The following is a 20,300-nucleotide window of genomic DNA, read 5'->3' as shown; positions in this document are numbered from 1 at the left end:
AATGAAAGCTTTAGAAAAATTCAGTGACTATAACTATACTTTATCCTAAAATAAAATAGTTAGTAATGAAAAGAAAAAATTTGACGCGTTCTATTACCGGCGCGTGAACTTTGACCACCGTTTCTCGCGGAAAGAAAAATGAAAAAAAATCATATATCCCTAAAAATACAAATAACAACTCGATTCTTCACTCTTGATTTCTCTTTCGAAACTGTCACAAAACTCTCTGAAATTTCCGTCACTTTCTCGAGAACATAACAAAAGGGAAAAGAAAGTAAAGAGGGGAGGAATCACTTCCTATGGGCCGAAACTCGTCTCCTCCGAGACTAGACGGCAATGGCAACGAAAATGGAAAAAACAACGCCATTAACAACAGCAGTGATATCAACAACAATAATAACGATCAAGGACTCTACTCGATCCGCGATCGGTTCCCTCTCAAAAGAAATCCTGGCCAAAGTCGGGACCGAAATAAACAATATTCTCTCCTCGAAAGGCCTCTAGTTCGAAACCGCGCCCGGTTCAACCGGAAAGGATTATTGCACTTCCCCTTTCGAGGCATTTATTTGTTTTATTTCTTGATATTTTTCTCCGTCGTCGCTTTTGCTGTTGCATCAATGGTGATGCAGAGTTCGATTACGGTGATGTTATTTAAGCAAGGAGGGGAGAGGAGTTGGAGGAGGTCTATTAGAGAAGGGTTGAGGTTCGGGAGCTCGTTGAAGTTTATGCCGGCAGGGATCTCGAGGTTGCTCGCCGAAGGTGGTGGACTTGATCCGATAAGATCGACTGATAGGATTGGAATTCGCCGCCCAAGACTTGCCGTTGTAAGTCACATTTTTTTATTTTTCTTTTAATAACTGGATTAATTAATTGAAATTTTATCTTCGGTTAGGAATTAGTATTTCAGATGTTTATATTTCGTTAGAATGTTAAGGGCACTTTAAGTTCATAATTAAGTTCGTAATCAGATGTTATATTTATTTATTTGTTTCTCTTTTGGTAATTTATGATTTTGGATTAGCTTATTGAAGTTTTATATTCTTTTCCTTTATATTTCTAAATTGTAAGTAGTGGCTTGGCCAAATCGAATTTGCAAGTAGTTCTTTTGGCGATTCTTTTAGCCCTATAGTTTATGAATAACTCACGGTTACTTTGGTTATGAATTGCTTGTGAGTCGTTTTTGTTTTATTGCTAAAATGAATGCTGTTCGAATTTTTAGATCTTGAAAGGCCAACTCAGAAGCTTCAGTATAGGTTTCTTTTCTATTTTTGTTGCTGAAGTGTTGGTCGTAGTTGAGCAAAAATTTATTTTGTAATGTTTTCATTGAGGTTCATAAAATATAATTGACACCATGGAAATGATCTGTTCAATGTTGAAAGTTGAATACTAGTAGGTTCTGATTTTTTTTGGAAAAGAGGGAGTTTATGATTACAGATTAATGAGAATTAAAACGAAAAGAAAATTGAAAAAAATAATAAAATAACTGAATAATTTGATCACATTTTTTTCTCTGGTCTTAACTACTGAAAACTTCCAAATTAAGGGAAAAATACACATTGATATATAAATGTAAATATATGTATGTATATGGTTGGTAATTGAAAATTTCAACGAAATTCATTTTCATTGGTTCATCAATTTCTTAAAAAATCTCTTGCTAGACAAGCAATTAAGTATATCTCAAATTAGAAATGAAGCTAGTATTTGTAATATATAAACTCTAAATTGTGCTCTAGATGATCCAGAGAATATCCAAAAACTTTTTTATTAGTCCAGTATACCTGATTTCCTTATGGTACATATTTGTCTTTGAATACATGAATATTGAGAACTATAGAGTTTGGAGTATCCTTGTCTTTCTGGTAAAGGTAAAACTAATAAAAGAAGTGAAAAATAAAGAAATTAAAGAGAACATCAATCAGGTGGAATTTTTTTATTTTATTGCCTTACAAAAATGGGCTTCACCCGAAAAGGGTTTGAGTTGCTTTTGTTGTCTAGTGCTAAAGCCAGACCCCTAGACAACACTGTTCTCTACAGAGGCAATAATTTAAAGAAAATATAACTTCCTTTAGTTCCTTCCTGCAAAGGAAGGAACTTGACTAATTTGTCAGAAAGTGGTTATGAGATTATTGCCAAAGTTTGGCTTCTAAAACATACCTTCAAAGAGAATCTGCTATTTCATGGGAAGTTAAGTATTTGAATGGAAAGATGTTGAAAGTTATACTGATATTATATGCCTACCAACCCATTGGTTAGAATGGGGATGTTTTAAGCAGTATTGTGAAGGCATGCATCTAGACATTCCTACTCCTTTGCCTTAGCATTAGTAAAAAGAAGCACCTTGGACCCTGCATTTGATCAAAAAATGTCTCCTGTCCCTACACACTTTTTTAGGCAATAGAGATAAAAGTGCCCGCTTAATTGAAGTTCTCTTTAGTTTATACTTTTTCAGCTTTTCCATTAGATGTACCTTTACTAGTAAGAAAGAGGATAGTATCGAACTCTCTACTGATTGGGTATTAAACAACAAACATGCAAATTGGTGAACTAAAAAATTGTATGCTTTGTAAATAAACCAGACCACACTTTTAGAGTTTATTATCATAATCATGTCTTAAGCTTGTTATATACATATACAAACATAACAAAGAAATATATACACATTGAGCTTTACATGACACATGTGAACTTTTTTTCTGCCTTGTTCACGAGGCAATATAAGTATTATAGCGTCTAGAGTTGCCTTACGGCCTTGACAACACTGGTTTTAAGTCATTTAGCATTATTCAGCCCACACCTCACATGAAATGCACTGTTTCTTCATGTTATTTCTCTATTTTGAGTGGTTTGAGTTTTGCATTTACATTGTGCATCTTTAATAATTGTCAAAAAGGCTTATTTCTGTGAATTTCTCTCTTGATTAATGTAGGAGAATTACAAGGTTTAAATATACACACTACTGTCTTATCTTTGGAAACTGCTAAACTAGGTAAGTGACTGATTCTAGGAATAAATCTTTTTCCTTAGAGTTAGGGATTATAACTAATTACAGTATATTTACTAGGATACTAACATATTACATAATCTACTCTAATTTAGGAATCTATCTCTGACACTCCCCTTCAAGTTGGGGCATGCATGTCTTCCATCCTCAGCTTGCTTGTCAACTTCTAAAGATATTTATTAGGTAGGCCCTTGGAAGTATATCTTCTACTTGATCTCCAATGGCCGCATAGGGAGTACAGATTAGGCCACTATCAAGTTTCTCTTTTATGAAATGTCTATCCACTTCAACATGTTTTGTTCTGTCATGTTGAACTGGATTGTGAGCAATATTAATTGCTGACTTGTTGTCACAGTATAGCTTCATTGGTCCACTCCATTTGACCTTCAAGTCTTCTAAAATAATCTTCAGCCATAATAACTCACAAATTCCTAATGCTATAGCTCGAAATTCAGCTTCTGCACTAGATCTAGCCACAACATTCTGTTTTTGCTCCTCCAAGTGACAAGGTTTCCTCAAAACAAGGTGCAGTACCCTGAGGTTGACCTTCTATCAATTATGGAACATGCGTAGTCTGCATCAGTGTATGCTTCTAAAGTCAAGTCTCCTCCCCTTTTAAACAGAATTCCTTTGCCTGGTTGCCCTTTAAGAACTACTAAATTTGTGTCACAGCCTTTAGATGTGATTCCTTAGGATTATGCATGAACTGGCTCACAATTCCAACAAAACATGCTATGTCTGGTCTGGTGTGTGATAAATAAATAAGCCTTCCCACAAGTCTCTAAAATGAGCCTCTATCAACTGCTGCATCATCATCCTTTGTCTCTCTGAGCTTGTGATTGACTTCTATTGAAGTTTCTGCTGGTTTACATCCTAGTTTTCCAATCTCCTTCAACAAGTATAAAATGTACTTTTGTTGAGATATAAAAATCCCTTGTTGTGAGTGTGCCACTTCAATCCCAATGAAGTATTTTAATCTTCCAAGTTCCTTCACTTCAAAGTCTTTTATAAGACACTTCTTCAGGCTGTCAATTCCTTCAGCATCATTTCCTGTAACAATTATATCATCTACATATACCAAAAGAACAAGCACTCTCCCTAAAGAGGAATGTTTCACAAACAATGTATGATATCCTTGGCTATGATTGAAATCTTGTCTTAGCATCACCTTAGTAAATCTCCCAAACCAAGCTCTAGGGGACTGTTTTAGTCCATATAGAGCCTTTTTCAATCTGCAGACTGCCTTTCCAGTGCTTGAATCGAATCCTGGTGGTATATCCATGTACACCTCCTCTTCAAGATCTCCATGCAAGAAGGCATTCTTAATGTTAAATTGTTGCAAATTCCATCCTTGAATAGTTGCTAAGGATAGTAAGACTCTTACTGTATTCATCTTTGCAACAGGAGCAAAGGTCTCAAGGTAATCTATCTCATAGGTTTGAGAATATTCCTTTGCCACCAATCTTGTTTTGTACCTTTCTAAAGAGCCATCTGATTTATACTTGACTGTAAACACCCATATGCACCATATTGTTTTCTTCCCTTTTGGCAGTTCCACCAAGTCCTATGTTTTATTCTTTTCAAGTGCTTCCATATCGTTTTTCATAGCATGTGATTAGAGGATAGATTTTTGTAAGTCATGAACAATAAGAAGGATGTTTTGTGGTTCAAGTTCTTTTTCCTTTTCTAATAGCAATGGAAAATTCAAAATCAAAAGCAGATATAGTATTTTCCATATTATTTTGATCAGAAGGAATTTCAGAGTGTACCTCAGATTGTATAGGAGAAGGAGAAGGGGATGATTGAATCTGCATAGGTGCCTTCTTCCTTGAATAGATCAGTAGGGAACGAGTAAAGTCTTGAACGTTTGTCTGTGGTGTATTGGGCTCTGGTTGGGAAAAAGTTGGGGTGGAAGTTGAGCAGGAGGTTTGGGTTGTGCCTGTTGTTCAGAGTGTTGCATGGGTGTAGTAGGAACGTCAATGAGGGGCTGAAGAAGGAAAAAAATTGCATCCTTATCTTCCTTGAATGATATCTCCCCCTGAAGATAAGGAACTTTGAAATAGCTTTCTTTTTCCAAAAAAGTAACATTAGCAGAGGTGTAGTATCTCCTTGTAGGTGGATGGTAGCACTTGTAGCCTTTTTGAGTAGAAGAGTAGCCAATAAATATGCATTTTGATGCCCTTAGATCGAGTTTACCCTTGCCTTGTGAATGTATATGAACAAAAGCAACACACCCAAATATTCTAGGTTTTAGGTTAAGAGATGGACTGAAATTTGGAAAAAGTTTGGTGAGGATTTGAATGGTACTTTGGTATCAAGGGTTTTAGTTGGTAGTTTGTCTATGATGTAAGTGGCAGTCAACACAGCCTCTCCCCAGTATTGTTTAGGAACTTTGTTTTGAAATAAAAGGGCTCTTGTTATGGCAAGGACATGGCCGTTCTTCCTTTCTGCTACCCCATTCTATTGGGGAGTGTTTACACATGAGGATTTATGTATAATACCTTTTTTCTAGAAAGTAGGGAGATAAGATTTGATTAAAATAATCCTTAGCATTGTTAGATCTGAATCTTTTTTTTTTCAGCCCCAAATTGAGTCTTAATCATGGTATAGAAGGTCTTAAAAATGGAGCTAACATCAGATTTTTTTCTTTAGAAGGAAATTCCATGTAACCCGAGTATAATCATCTATCAATGACACAAACCATCTAACCCCTTTTATGTTAGGAATAGTATAGGCCCCCAAATATCATTGTGTATAAGATTAAAAGGATTTGTGGACTTTTTATTGCTTGCTGGGAAGGAAGACTTTTATGTTTTGCAAGTTTACACACTTCACAATGAAATTCTTCAATATTTAAAGACTTGAACAAATAGGGAAATATAGTGTTTAAAATCTTAAAAGGACCAAGGCAAAAATGGTGTAACTAGATTTGGTCTTTATTGGCTGTAGATTCAGATAAAAAGGATAATGGTTGGCTATTCAAGGCTCCAATTGGTCCACTATTGTCTTCAAGATAATATAGGTCGTTTATTTCCCTAGCACACCCAATCATCCTCTTCGTTTCTTGCTCCTGAAAAATGCATTGTGTTGGATGAAACAAAACAATGCAGTTAGTATCTTTGATAAGCTTTTGAATGGATATAAGGCTAGTAAACAGCTTGGAGACATGTAGGACATTTTTAAGTAATAGGGTTCCATTTATGGCAATATCCCCTTGGCCCGCAATGGTTATCATGGTGCCATCTGCAATTGTGAACTTTTTATTGCTAGAACAGGGTGTGTAAGTAAGAAATTTGAGTAATGAATTGGTCATATGGTCTGTGGCTCCATAGTCGATTACCCAGGAATTTTGGGAAGGTATATAGGAGGATGTTTCCAAGACATTAGAACCTTGAGAAAAGGAAGAAGACATACATGAGAAAACAAAATTACATGTACTTGCAGAGGAAGGTTTCTCCAACGATTCCAGTAGATTCTTTAGCTTTTCTACTTCTGTGTTGAACTCAACAGGTTGTTCTTCATGTTTCTTAACTACTTGTTTGGTTATATAAGCTCTGTAGGTTCATTTCCGACCGTTTACTTGGGACTTCCGTTAGGGGCAAAAAGAAATTGTGAGAAATTGTGGGAGCCGGTTCTTGATAATTTCCACAAGAAACTAGCGGGGTGGAAAGCCTCTTCCTTGTCATTGGCAGGTAGATTGGTGCTTATTAAGGCGGTTTTGTCATCTTTACGTGTTTTCTTTCTATCTTTTTTCAAGATGCCTTCTACTATTTGCAAGAAGTTAAATTCTTTTATGGCGGCTTTTTTATGGGGTGATGGGGCCGAGAAGAAGAAAATGCATTGAATAAGTTGGGATAAGATTTGCAATCCTTCGAGTTGTGGAGGTTTGGGAGTTGCCGACTTGAAATATTCTAACCGAGCCTTGTTGGGAAAGTGGGTGTGGAAGTTTGCTAATGAAAAAAGTTCATTGTGGAAGCGTTTCATATGCACCAAACATGATGTTAGTTGCGATTCCATGGATATTACCAAAGTCCTTTCACATAAGGACTCTTGGATTTGGAGGGGAATTGTTAATAACTTCACCAGAGATGATGTTGTTGGAGGTTGCCTTAGAGCCCATGCGAAGTTACAAGTAGGGAATGGCAAATCAATCTCATTTTGGAATGATTCTTGGTTAGGGGATGTTCCTTTGAAAATGCTTTTCCCTAGGATTTTTGCTCTTTCTCCAATCCAAGGGGCAAGGTTGCTGATTTTGGGAGCTTTGATTCGAATGGATGGGGGTGGAATATTAGAACGAGGAGGAATCTCTGTGATTGGGAGGTGGTTCAGTTGGTGGAGCTATTGGATAGACTCAAAGACATTAAATTAACCGAATCTTTGGAGGATTGTTTGCTATGGGATGGAGTGGGGGAGGAGTTGTTTTCGGTTAAAGTTTGTAGGAAGTCTTTTCCTATTCTAATGAAAATTCATTTTTATGGAACAAATATGTTTGGATGGGTTTAGTTCCTCCAAGAGTTGAGGCTTTCCTTTGGCAAGTATCCCATAAAAAATTACCGGTGAGAGTGGAGTTGAAGAAACGGGTGGTTCCCTTAGGGGACAATATTTTATGTCCTCTTTGCAATCTTTGTGAAGAATCTGTTCAACATCTTTTTATTTCTTGCCAAGTTTCGTGGGAATTGTGGAATAAAATTATCGGCTTTTGGGGTATTTCGTGTGTTTTACCCTCTGATCCTCTCTCCCTCCTTAGCTCTTGGACATACTTGAAGCTTTATTCTGCCATGTGGAAGTTCATTCCATCGGCAATCCTATGTTCTCTATGGAAATTTAGAAATGATATCATCTTTAATGGAGGTAAACTGGACAGTTTCGCTTTGTTTTTCACAGTTCGGCTAAGGTTAGCGAAATGGTTCTTAGCAAAGTATCCAAAAAGCTTTACTCAGGTGGATTCGTTAATTGTTGATCCTTCATTGGCAGACACTTGCTCAGTTATAAAAGATTTGAACAGGCCGGTGGTTAGTTGGAGTCCACCTCCAACTGACTTTTATAAAATGAATGTGGATGGAGCTGTTTGTACTGTTGGGAGAACTGCTGGAATTGGGGGTATTCTCAGAGACTGGAATCGGACAAAGCTGATTTCTTTTTCAGAAAATGTTGGTCCTACTCCTATCATCGTAGCAGAGTTGAAAGCAATCAAGAAAGGAATAGATTTATCTGTTTCTTCAGAATGGGCACCAAAGGGAAGGTTAATTGTGGAATCTGATTGCAAACTAGCAGTGGAATGGTTGAAAGATCAAGCAACTGTCCCCACTTTTCTTACTAATCTAGTTAAGGAGATAGCTTCTACAATGTCTGCGCACGAGATTATTGTGAGGTGGATTCCGAGGTGCTGTAATTGCGAGGCTGATAAGTTAGCAAAGGAGGGGATTGGGTGATGGGATTTGTTGTTTCAGCGAGTTGTGGCATTCAGTTGTTATGATTTTTAGCAGTGTGTTTAAGTTTTATGTATCTTGTAGGACTGTTTTTAAGTCTTATGTAATTCTTTTGCAATCAATAAAGTCTGGCACTCTTTTCCTTCTTCCGCTAGTTGTTATGATTTTTTAATGAGGCCATCTATTCCTATCAAAAAAAAAATATAAGCTCTGCCTTGTCCTCTTGATGAACCTCCTTTCTCTGTAAGATTTTTGCTTGCTGATTGTGGTTTCCCATGTAACTTCCAGCACTTTTCTCTGTATGAGGAGATTTCTTACAGTAAGTGCACCATAAAGAATCCTTGTTTACTGCTCTTGCTGCTTCAATGCCCTGTTGCTCCAGTCATGTTGCTTCCTCAGTTACAACCCTAGTAACCAAGGCTGAACTTTCTACTTGATTGTTTTCAACCATCATCACCCCTCTTCTTCCTTTCTCAGCTCGAATGATGCAATAGTTTCATTTAGTGAGAGTAAGTCTTCTTTTCCTAGAATTTGGACTCTCACTGCATCAAATTCTATATTTGGTCCAACAAGAAAATCATAAATTCTATCCTTTTCGACAAACCTTTTTAGGACAACTGCATCTTCACTGCACTTCATTTCAATGCATTGATAGTGATCCATCTCTTGCCACAGATTTTGTGGCATGTTAGAATATTCTGTAATTGATTTGTTCCCTTGTTTGGTGGATGAAATCTTGCTCTTGATTTCATATATCTGGGCAGCATCTCAGACCTTTGAATAGGTTTGTTTCATTGCCTCACATATCTCCTGGGCTGTCCTTAGAAACATGCAAGTGTCACTTATCTCAGGCACCATTGAGTTTCAAAACCAAGACATAACTAACGAGTCTTGTTCATCCCAAGCCTTGAATCTAGGATCTCCTTCCTTAGGACCCGTTCCAAGAAGATGACTGAGTTTTCCTCTTCCTTTTAGGAAAGTTCGAACCAATTGGACCACTTGAGATAGTTTTTACCGTTCAACCTATAGGCAACCTGTATGTTTTGTAAGTCACCAATTGGAATAGGGTGACTTCCTTCACTCATTGTGCCTCCTTGAACCGTTTCAGTATTGCTGGAGTCTTCCACATCACCCATATTCTTGTTGGGGTTATATCCGACTCTTTAAAGGGAGGATAAGACTTAAAGGGACAGCTAAGCAACGATGATTGGACCCAAATAGAGAGCCTTTCTCGCTTTGATACCTTGTAAAAAAGGCTTATTTCTGTGAATCTCTCTTGATTAATGTAGGAGAATTACAAGGTTTAAATATACACACTACTGCCTTATCTTAGGAAACCGCTAAACTAGGTAATTGACTGATTCTAGGAATAAATCTTATTCCTTGAGTTAGGGATTTTAGCTAATTACAGTATATTCACTAGGATACTAACTGATTACATTATCTACTCTAATTTAGGAATCTAATCTCTGACAATAATTGACAGATTTTGGGGAACATGAAGAAGAACCCTCAATCATTGATGCTTGTGACCGTGGTAAAGAGTCTTCAGAGGCTTGGCTACGTATTTAAGGTGAATTTACTCTTAAAAATTTTATTTCCATTGGTGCTGATATTTTTCTTTTGAATATGCTCACAAACTGATTTTATGAAACACACATCTTCTCCAACTTCCATTGTACGGTGGAGATGTTAGTATTTCTGCTTTCTATCATTATAGGCATGAAAGCTTTATATTTTTCAACTGATTAGTTCGGAAAATGTAATGGATCCTTACAATGTCAAATTGACAGATTTATGGATTAGGAAGTGGCGAAGCACGTGCAATTTGGGAGAACCTAAATGTTCAGTTTTCATTTTTAGGTCCAGAGCAATTTGGTCATATTGATTGGTCTCTGTATGTTATCTAATTCCTTTATTATTAATTCTATTTCTCCTCTTTCCCCCCCTCCCCTCTCAATTATGTTTATATTGGTTTTTATCTGGATTTGCGGTTTGTGGTGACTATTAGTTTTATTTGTTTACTTGTCATTGATTTTATATGTTTTTTTTTCTTTTGCATTTTCTACAGGTTTGATGGTGTTATTGCTGATTCTCTTGAAGCAAAAGAAGCTGTCTCAAGGTACCTTTTATATCTAGCTTACTATTTCCACCATATGCATACATTTTCTGAACACTACAAACACCCCTAATGTTTTGTTTTAGTTTGAGATGAGTGAGTTATATCTGCATGCAGCCTTATGCAGGAGCCTTTTAATACAGTACCACTTATATGGATAATTCAAGAAGATACTCTGGCAAAACGACTTCCTGCCTATAAGGAGATGGGGTTGGATCATCTTGTTTCTAATTGGAAAAATACTTTTTCCAGGGCCAATATTATTCTGTTCCCTGATTTTACACTACCGGTAAATCTGACATTCTGTCTATACTTCCTCACAGCTTTTTTTGATGGCATTCTAACAGACATCTTATGTGGTTTCAATTTCCATTCCTTCCCATATCAGATGTTATATAGCATGCTTGACACTGGAAACTTCCATGTAATTCCTGGATCACCTGTGGATGTGTGGGCTGCAGAAAGTTACAGTAAGACCCATGCAAAGCATCAGTTAAGGAAAGACAATGGGTATAGCATGGATGATATGGTGGTTCTTGTTGTTGGAAGTTCTTTCTTTTATGATGAGTTATCGTGGGACTATGCTGTTGAAATGCAAACTATCAGACCTCTCCTTATGAGATTTGCAAGGAGAAATGATGCGGAAGGGCCATTTAAATTTATTTTCTTGAGTGGCAACTCCACTTATGGATATAATGATGCTTTACAGGTAACCAATTATTTATAGGTGCATCATGTATATGTATAATATTATATATTCATAAGTTCCTTATACCTTTCCGTTTTGTATATTGATGCTCCCATTTTGAATTGAAAGAAGTCTTTATTGGCTGAACTTGTTTGATTAATGTGATATGGGTAATATAAATAGGTAACAAAGAAATGTTATGTCTTATTGCATGGATTAAAGGAGAATACCTAATTTTGCTATTTAGTTTGAATATCTAGATTAAGTTATTCAGTTGTAGTTTGTCTTTCGTACTTCAGATTATTCTTTTGGAGTTACACGCTTACAAATTGTAGTATAGCCCAACTTCTTTTTCCTCTTTCAATTAGTCACATATATAAACCTAGTGAGAGAAGCTCTCTCTTGGTTCAAGGTGACTTTTATTTTCATTCTTCATCTCAGCTCATCTTTACCATCGCCGCCCGCCGTCGTTTATCATCGCCGGCAGGCGTCCGTCATCCGTCGTCTGTAGTCTGCCGCCACACTCTGTCGTCCGTTCACCGCCACTTTTCTTCAGGAAGAACGTCTCACTCTGATTTCATTTTTGAGATTAGATTTTCGAGTAAGTCATTCATTCGGCGTAGATCTAATCGCAGTTCTTCTCTGATTTTAGCCGTCGGCCGTCGTCAGTTCACCGTCATACCTCCGGGCTCGTCGTACACTCGCGATCTAATCCTTTCTATCTTAGCGTTCAGACTTGCTGCCATTCCCCGTGAGTCTGCCTTTGACCGGTTCGACAAAGCAGAACAAGCCATGGTTCTGCCAAGCTGTTCTCCCGATATATTTCATCTCTGAGGGTTTTGTTGAAGGTCAACTCGTAGTTCCTCCTTCACTCAGGCTCAAGATCTGCCTGTCGGACTCTTTCCATCACTTCCGCCCTTCTATTCTTCACCGGCAGTCACTATTTTCACGAACCAGATTAAGTCTGAGAGTTTCGTTGAAGGAAGAATACGCTATTCCACCTTCTCTAAAGTTCAAGACCTTCCTGTCCGACTCGCATCATCCCTTCCACCCTCCTCTTCTTCGCCGGCCAGTCACAGCATTAACCATCACTGGGCGCGCGACAGGGATTTTACGTCAGGTCACTGAGTTTTCCTCTAATGTCGGGTGCTGGAATCCACCCTTGTCATCAACAGGGACCTCCAGTCCAAGCCCCTCTGCCCTCTGCAGTCGCGCCTTCTCCGCAATCTCACCCTTCTCATCATGACGAGGTTTTGTACGATATTCATTATGGGTCTGCCTGAAGATTTCAAAGAGAGAGAGTTGCAGAATCTACTGAGATGGCTTCCAGGTTTTGAAGCTTCGCAAGTGAGCTTCAAGGGAGAAAAGCCTAAGGGTTTCGCTCTCTTCTCAAATGCAGATTTTGCAGTTGCTGCCAAAGATGCACTTCAGAAAATGATTTTTGATGATAAGTTGAAGTCCCTTCTACATATTGAGATGGCAAGGAAGAATCTTGTTGTTAAAAGAGGAATAGTTGCAGCTTCTGATGCTTTAGACAAGTATAAATGTGATCATGTTCCTCCTGTTCTGCCAATGCCAAATTCAACTTCTGTAGCATCTCCTAGTATTCATGTGATTGGTAAAAATGGGTGTTGTGATGAAAAATCTGCAGTAGATGGTGTCCACGAGGGAACCAAGGAGTCCACCACAAAAGGGTGCAGTAATAACAAGTATGTATGCTACACAATATTTGTTGAAAATTTACCGGAGAAGATTCATTGGAAGAGGCTTGGAGCTTTATTTTGCTCCCATGGTCTTGTACTTGATGCTTTTATCCCAAATAAAAGGAACTCAAAAGGAGTTCGCTTTGGTTTTATTCGCATCGCATCAATCGAAGAAGCTAGGAGAGCGATCTCAAAAATGAATGGCTCTCGTATCGACGGCAGAAAAATTGGTGTTTCTTTCGCTAAATTCAAACCTCGACATTCCTATTGGAGAAAGTCCTCGACAGGTGTTCTTCGCAAGTTCGGGACGGAGGATGTTTCGAGGAAGAATCATTTTAAAGTTGAAGGTGTTATAGAAGAAGAAAAACTTCAGGTGTTGAGAAATTGTCTAGTGGGGTGGTGCAAGGACTTTGTCAAAATTGGTCATCTCGCCAGACAAATGCAAACGAAGGGCCTCATTGGCTTCACCTTAATGAGAGCTACTGGTAATGCGATTTTAATGATTTTCGAAGACAATGCTTCCTTGAGAAGTGTGAAGAACGATAAATCAAAGATTCTCGCAGAGTGGTTTTCCATAGTCGAAGCTTGGTCAGAGAGTTTGGTAATGGAGTGTCGTCGAGTATGGTTAGTTTGTGAGGGTGTTCCTTTTCACGCATGGAATTGGGATACTTTCAAGAACATTGCTGATAAGTGGGGTTTATTACTAGCTATCGACGAAAGTTGTCAGTCTCCATTGTCCTTTGATCGGGCAAAAATTAAAGTCTTTACAAAGGCTGATGCAAGAATTGATGCGATGGTGGAATTGAAGGTTGGTGACAACTTCTTCAAGGTCACGGTGCATGAGATAGAGCCTTCATTCAAACCAAACTCTTGGGCTCCTGAAGAAGACGAGTCTCATTAGATATTGTCTCTTCAATTGTGGTTGTTTTAGTCTATATGGTTGTAGGTGTTGCTTTTAATTTGCATTATGTTCTGTTGTGTTGTTTTATTCCTACTGTTGGTGGTGTAATTAGAAGTAAGGTGATTAGAATGTGGCTTTGGATGAGGTTATATGAGGTTAAGGTGTTTGTTGTAATGGTGTACATCACCATGAGAGGATATTCCGTGGTGTCTTTTGTATCGGGTATTTTATCAATAAAATTTGAGGTACTCTTTTCTTCCTTCCAATGTTCGTTAACATACCTTTAGTATGTGAACGAATACGAAGGGAGTTTTTAATGAGACCTCCAACTTCTATCAAAAAAAAATTAGTCACATATATGCTAGAATGATAGAGGCTTAGAAATATTAAAAGACTTATAAACCTGGAGAGAATATCATAAGAAGTTGTCATGTAATTTTCCTTTTGTCCTCTATTCTATGTATATGATGTATTCAGCACACTGCATTGTGGTTAGTTTGCTGCCTATGTTCAAGATTGATGTCATACCTTGTGTTTCTGTGCAGCAAGTTGCATCACGGTTAGGACTTACTCAAGGCTCTGTTAGGTGTTATGGCTTGGATGGTGATGCCAATGGAGTTTTATTAATGGCTGACATTGTTATTTATGGCTCCTCCCAAGAAGAACAGGGTTTTCCTCCATTAATTATCCGAGCCATGACCTTTGGAATCCCTATCATCACACCTGATTTTCCTATCATAAAAAAATATGTAGGTCCATTTAAATTATATCCTCTTAGTTCCTAGTTCCTGATTTGTGTCTGAGAAAGAGGGTGAGATAGAGAGAGAATTGGAGGGACTTTCCATTCAGATTACATTTTAGGCTGCTCTTTTGTTGCAGGTGGCTGATGGAACCCATTGTGTTTTATTTCAAAAACATAACCCTGATGCTCTATGGAGGGCTTTCTCACTTTTGGTATCGAATAGCAGACTGTCTAGATTTGCTGAAACAGTTGCTTCTTCTGGAAGACTGCTTGCTAAGAACATTCTGGCGTCTGAATGCATAACTGGTTATGCGAGCGTTCTGGTGAATATACTTTATTTCCCATCAGATGTTTTGCTGCCAGGTTCTGTTTCTGAACTTAAGCAGGGATCCTGGGAGTGGAATCTTTTCAGGAAGGAAATTGAACACAGCAATGTAGATATTTCCGTAGATTCTAGTGTTGTTCTTGCCCTTGAGGAGGAATTCACCAAACATATTGTTGACAAGTCTAAGAATAGGACTGAGATTCAGGATCAGGATGCCCTTACCGGACAAGACCTGGATTTTGTGACAGAAATAGATAGCTTTGAAGATTACGAAAGACTTGAAATGGAGGAGGTATAACATACTTAACTATTACAGCCCCCTGTTTTGATCTCTCCCATCCCCACCTTTTCCTCCTAACATTAACATTCTCATGAATAAACTGTGATGTGAAAAATGTTTTCTTTCCCCCTTAAATCGATAGATTAATGGAAGAACGGAGAGCGACCTTGGTGTATGGGATGAGATATATCGAAATGCTCGGAAATCTGAGAAACTGAGGTTTGAAGTAAACGAAAGAGATGAGGGAGAGCTAGAAAGAACAGGTCAAACTGTATGCATTTATGAGATCTATAGTGGAGCTGGGGCATGGCCATTCTTGCACCATGAATCGTTGTACCGTGGGCTAAGCCTTGTGAGTTTTTCCTGATCCATATTTGACATTTTATCTTTTAATCAATCTTTTTTTTTCTTCATCACCTTCTCATAAGTGTTTCTGTGATTGGGAAACTTTATACTTAACTGTTGAGTGTGATATGATGTAGACAAATCACTTTGCAGAAATTGTTGTATAAATAATATATTCCTATGGTTCTTGATGAAAATGCTTTGATTTTTCTATTTTTTTTTAATTATTGCGTAACTTTAGTCTTCTTGGAAATGTGCATAGAAACATGATTGCTCAAGAGACTGTCGGATAATAACTTCCTCACCATCATTCTACCTCACCTCTATCCTTGTTCCTTAATGTAGTCTTCTTGTTTAGACCTAGCTGATTTCTTTCATGTGCTATACTGCTCCTTAGTCTCTCTCATCTCCCCTTTTATTATAGGACCTTTCCTTTTTAGTTTGTCTGAAAAATGGAGTGAAATACCTTCTACATTTTGTAACTATTCATTTTATATGCCAGTCTAGAAGAGCAAGGAGGTTGACATCAGATGATGTGGATGCAGTTGGCCGACTTCCACTTTTGAATGACACTTACTATAGGGATTTATTATGTGAAGTTGGAGGAATATTCTCCATTGCAAATAGGGTGGATAGCATTCACAGGAGACCTTGGATTGGTTTTCAATCATGGCACGCTGCTGGTAGGAAGGTATTCCTTATATTGATATTTAATATGGCGTTCAAAATGTTGAATATTAGATGGAGTTTTATGAACCAATCCTTGTTTTCAATTTTCTTACTCTCTTTTCATTTTTTGGGTGGTGGGGTGTCATTCAACAGACTATAACGCAACTCTATCCTTTTTAGATATGCATTTGTGTGCTTTTTTCGGAAATAAGTAATGTGGGGTATTGGGGGATGGTTTGAAGGTTAACCAATCCCCATGAACCTTCATTTTCTAATCCCCTCCAGTCTGGAGGATTTTAGAGGACAGTATTCTGCTTGATGATTTCCATTTTACCCCTCTATTTATTGAAATAACTGCCTTTAAGTTTCAATGATAATGCCTTAAGTTTACTTCATTCTCCACTACTCTCAAATAAATTAACGAATGGTGGTTTACTCTCATATTATATCATCTTTCCATTTGTCTACGGTCTTTTACCTTTAAACCATCCATATTCTGTTCCAAGGGAAAAAATGAAAAAGATCCTAAAACTAAAGAGATCCATTTTTACTTCCATTCTGGTACCTATTGCCTTAAGTGTACGAGTATCAGTTTTTAGAGTCTTTAATTATTGACTGCTCTGTTTTTTTCTTGAAATAGGTTTCATTGTCCACAAAAGCTGAAAAAGTTCTAGAAAAAACAATACAAAGAAGTAAAGATGTAATGTACTTTTGGGCGCGCCTTGATTTTGATGGTGCAGGTGAAGGAAGCAATGATGCACTTTCATTTTGGTCGATGTGTGATATATTAAATGCTGGACACTGCAGGTTTGTTTCACCTAATATCAGTTGGATATATGATTATTAAGCATAATAGATGACTGATTCATCTGTACTGTAACAACTTGCTGATGCCGAGATTTGTACTTGAATTTTGAACAAGTTGAGTGAGGGTGTTTTGCTTGCCATCTTTTCATGTTGTGGATATAGAGTGATACAACTTCTCCCTTGCTTTCCATTCCATTGGTCTTGCTTCTATTTTATTTCCCTGCCCCTAGCATAGATATGATCTCTTCTATGTTAAGTTGCTTTCTCCCTGGTTTCTTCTTTCTGTTACGATTTACTTCAAATAAATTGTGTCATTTTTTCTCTGCTTAAGCCATCATGGTACCATTTTTATTACTCTTTTAAATATGGCACCAAGGAAAACATCGTTCTTCAGTTTTCACAGTAAAAGCTGTATTTTCCTGTTCAATGACGTGTTTTATAAGAAAAAAAACAAGATAGGTGGGAATCATTAGCTGTGATTTATCAGCTGTTAAGTCTGGTCTGATTAGGGTTCAATATTTTTTCCTGAAAATGGGCCAAGGTCAGGTTCAATGGGTGACAAGATACACAATCACATTGGCTGGGATTTACTTCATGGCTGTTATATTCAAATGTCAACAGTTGTTCATGAACCTGGCGGTCAGGTTTCATGGGCTTGGAGGTGACAATTGATATAAGCTTTAGGAGAACCACCCCCCAAAAGTAATATTTAGGATGGGAGATATTAGTTCCAAATAAACCTCTCAAGGAAGGGATTCAAGTCCCAGACCTCGCAATTAGGATCATAAAAAATCCAGGCATGCTCTGCAATCCTGCCGCCTACATGGGCTATGGCTCTGTGCTGCTTATTTTAACCCCAGGCAAGCATTTTTATTCTTGTGTCACCTTGTAGGCTGCATGATTGCATTTGAGGTATATGGTGGATAACTCTGATACCTTATGCGAACTGCACTCCAAAAGTTAGCTATTAAAATGGGAGTGCTTTAGTCCACATAATCCTTAGGTGGAAACTCATACTTTCTATGAAGTGATGGGGTCCACATAGATTTGTGGTTGAATTACCTCTACATGCAACTGCTTTGTGATTTAACTTGCAATAAATTTCTGCTCATATTAGATGACTTCTATTATTATATGAAAACCGTATGAGTAGTTTTGATGCTTTAAATGCCCGCAGAATTGCTTTTGAAAAGGCCTTCCGCAAGATGTATAACTTACCATCGGATATGGAAGCACTTCCTCCCATGCCCCATGACGAAGGCCACTGGTCTTCCTTACATAGCTGGGTGATGCCAACCAAGTCCTTTTTGGAGTTTGTTATGTTTTCACGGTAATTTACAAGTTCTCTACTCATTTTATTACATCTTATCCAGTTGATGATGACTGAAAACTTATATAATTTAACTGCAGGATGTTTGTTGATTCTCTTGATGCCTTGCATTCCAATTCTAGTGAGCCCAGTATATGTTTGCTGGGCTCAACATATCTCGAGGTAAGCTCTTTTGTTCTATAATTGACTTAAATAGCAGCCGCAACATGATATTATGACCACTACACTTCAGTTTTGCTCTCTCCTCCACTGATATTCATGGTCAACAATTCATTATTCCCGCAACTGCGGAAAACATGACTGCTTCGAGATTGCATCCGTGACCGCTATTTAAATCCTTGTTCCTATTTATTTAAAAAAAACAAAAATCCTTGCTCCTATACTATTTGTAGGTTCCATTGAGAGTCTAATCTAATGTTGTTCTTCTGGGTTTATTTAATAATGGGCAGAAAAAACAATGTTACTGTCGGGTATTGGAACTTTTGGTCAATGTCTGGGCTTACCATAGTGGGCGGAGGATGGTCTACATCGAGCCGCTCTCTGGTTTGCTTGAAGAGCAGCATCCGGTTGAACAACGGAAAGAATTTATGTGGGCTAGATATTTTAATTTCACATTATTAAAGACCATGGATGAAGATCTAGCTGAGGCTTCAGACGACGATGACAATCCGAGGAAGATGTGGTTGTGGCCGTTGACGGGAGAAGTACATTGGCAAGGAATTTACGAGAGGGAGAGGGAAGAAAGATATCGGTTGAAGATGGATAAAAAGAGGAAAACTAAAGAGAAACTGTTGGAAAGGATGAAGAATGGGTATAGGCAGAGACCACTTGGATTATAGGATACGTAGAAGCTGATTCAGATGTTCATATTCTAAGTCTAACCTAGAATCACCGAACTCCTAACACGGATACCAAACCCATATTCCTTTTTCTCAAACCGGGAAGCCGGAGAAAAGTGTTGCCGGCAAGAGAAGGCGAGTTAAATCTAACTGGAGACATTTTATTCTTCCAATTCTTTTTTATAAAGTAAATTGCTTTTCAGAAGCAGAAGTTAAACAAAAACAGCATCCCGGTGTTTTCATGGTTCGCAAGTGATTCAAGCCAATTTACATGGTTATCTCCGGTGGCATAGTGGGTTTTTGGTTAACAGGGTGACGGTTATGGTAATTCTTTTTCACACCACAGCAACATTCAGTTCAGTGATGCGTCTTTTTATCTCTCCTCTTTCACTAACTTTTTGATCGTTCATGGGCAATTTTTATCAGTTATAATTTAGTTTCGACCGAGGCTTTGCTATTTGTTTATTTCTTTGATAGCTTTTTAAAAAGCAAATTTTATATTCGGATTATTGAAGAAAGTATTTTCCATCCTGAAATTGGTCTCATGTAAGATGTTACATGTGAATGAGAGTAATTGGGCCAGAGAACGAGTTTGTATCTAATTCTAACAATCTGAGCTTAGAAACATTGCGGATGGAATCTGGAATATTTCCGCTGGGAATATTTCCCCATAGATAAAGCTTCTCAAGGTTTGAAAGAGCGCTCAGGTCTGGTATTCTACCTAAAAAAGTTTGAATATTTCAATATAAGAAACCAAAATAATTGAGTTGTTTTGCTGTGTTTACATGATTAATTACGCATTATTATTAATTGTTTTTACAATTCTTTGATTAAAACTACTATTTTCTTAGAAATTAACTTCAAACATAAAAAATGAAGAGAAATTTGTGTTGAGATACCTGATAAACTATTGCTTTGGAGAGCAATGTTTTTCCAAATAAGAAATGTTGAAGATGGAAGTCGGAATTGAACCAACAATACTCGTATGTCTGGGAGAAAGATGAACCAATCTCTCAAGTTTTCCAATTTCCCATGGAATTTTCACCTGCAAATTAAAAGGCTATAATTTAGTATCGTATAGCTATTAAATTGCAAAGTCAAAGGATAAGGACCAAACTG

General features: G+C 37.6%; 1 protein-coding gene across 1 annotated transcript; it reads left to right on the top strand.

Moving 5' to 3' along the window:
* The first annotated feature begins 208 nt into the window (after window positions 1-208).
* On the top strand, window positions 209-19,709 carry LOC120118455. The gene is made up of 14 exons (XM_039138479.1): window positions 209-824; window positions 9,920-10,006; window positions 10,227-10,330; window positions 10,505-10,555; window positions 10,670-10,841; window positions 10,941-11,261; window positions 14,390-14,593; window positions 14,724-15,203; window positions 15,334-15,543; window positions 16,039-16,227; window positions 16,846-17,012; window positions 18,190-18,342; window positions 18,423-18,504; window positions 18,792-19,709. The coding sequence occupies exons 1-14, from the start codon at window positions 300-302 to the stop codon at window positions 19,179-19,181; spliced, it is 3,135 nt and encodes a 1,044-aa protein (XP_038994410.1). The 5' UTR covers window positions 209-299; the 3' UTR covers window positions 19,182-19,709.
* The last annotated feature ends 591 nt before the right edge of the window (window positions 19,710-20,300 follow it).

The sequence above is a fragment of the Hibiscus syriacus genome, unplaced genomic scaffold (genome assembly GCF_006381635.1).
Source record: "Hibiscus syriacus cultivar Baekdansim isolate YM2019G1 unplaced genomic scaffold, ASM638163v2 tig00110328_pilon, whole genome shotgun sequence".
In the NCBI taxonomy this organism is placed as follows: Eukaryota; Viridiplantae; Streptophyta; class Magnoliopsida; order Malvales; family Malvaceae; genus Hibiscus; species Hibiscus syriacus.
The sequence above is the reverse complement of the archived record's forward strand: the minus strand, read 5'-3'. Positions and strand labels throughout refer to the sequence as shown.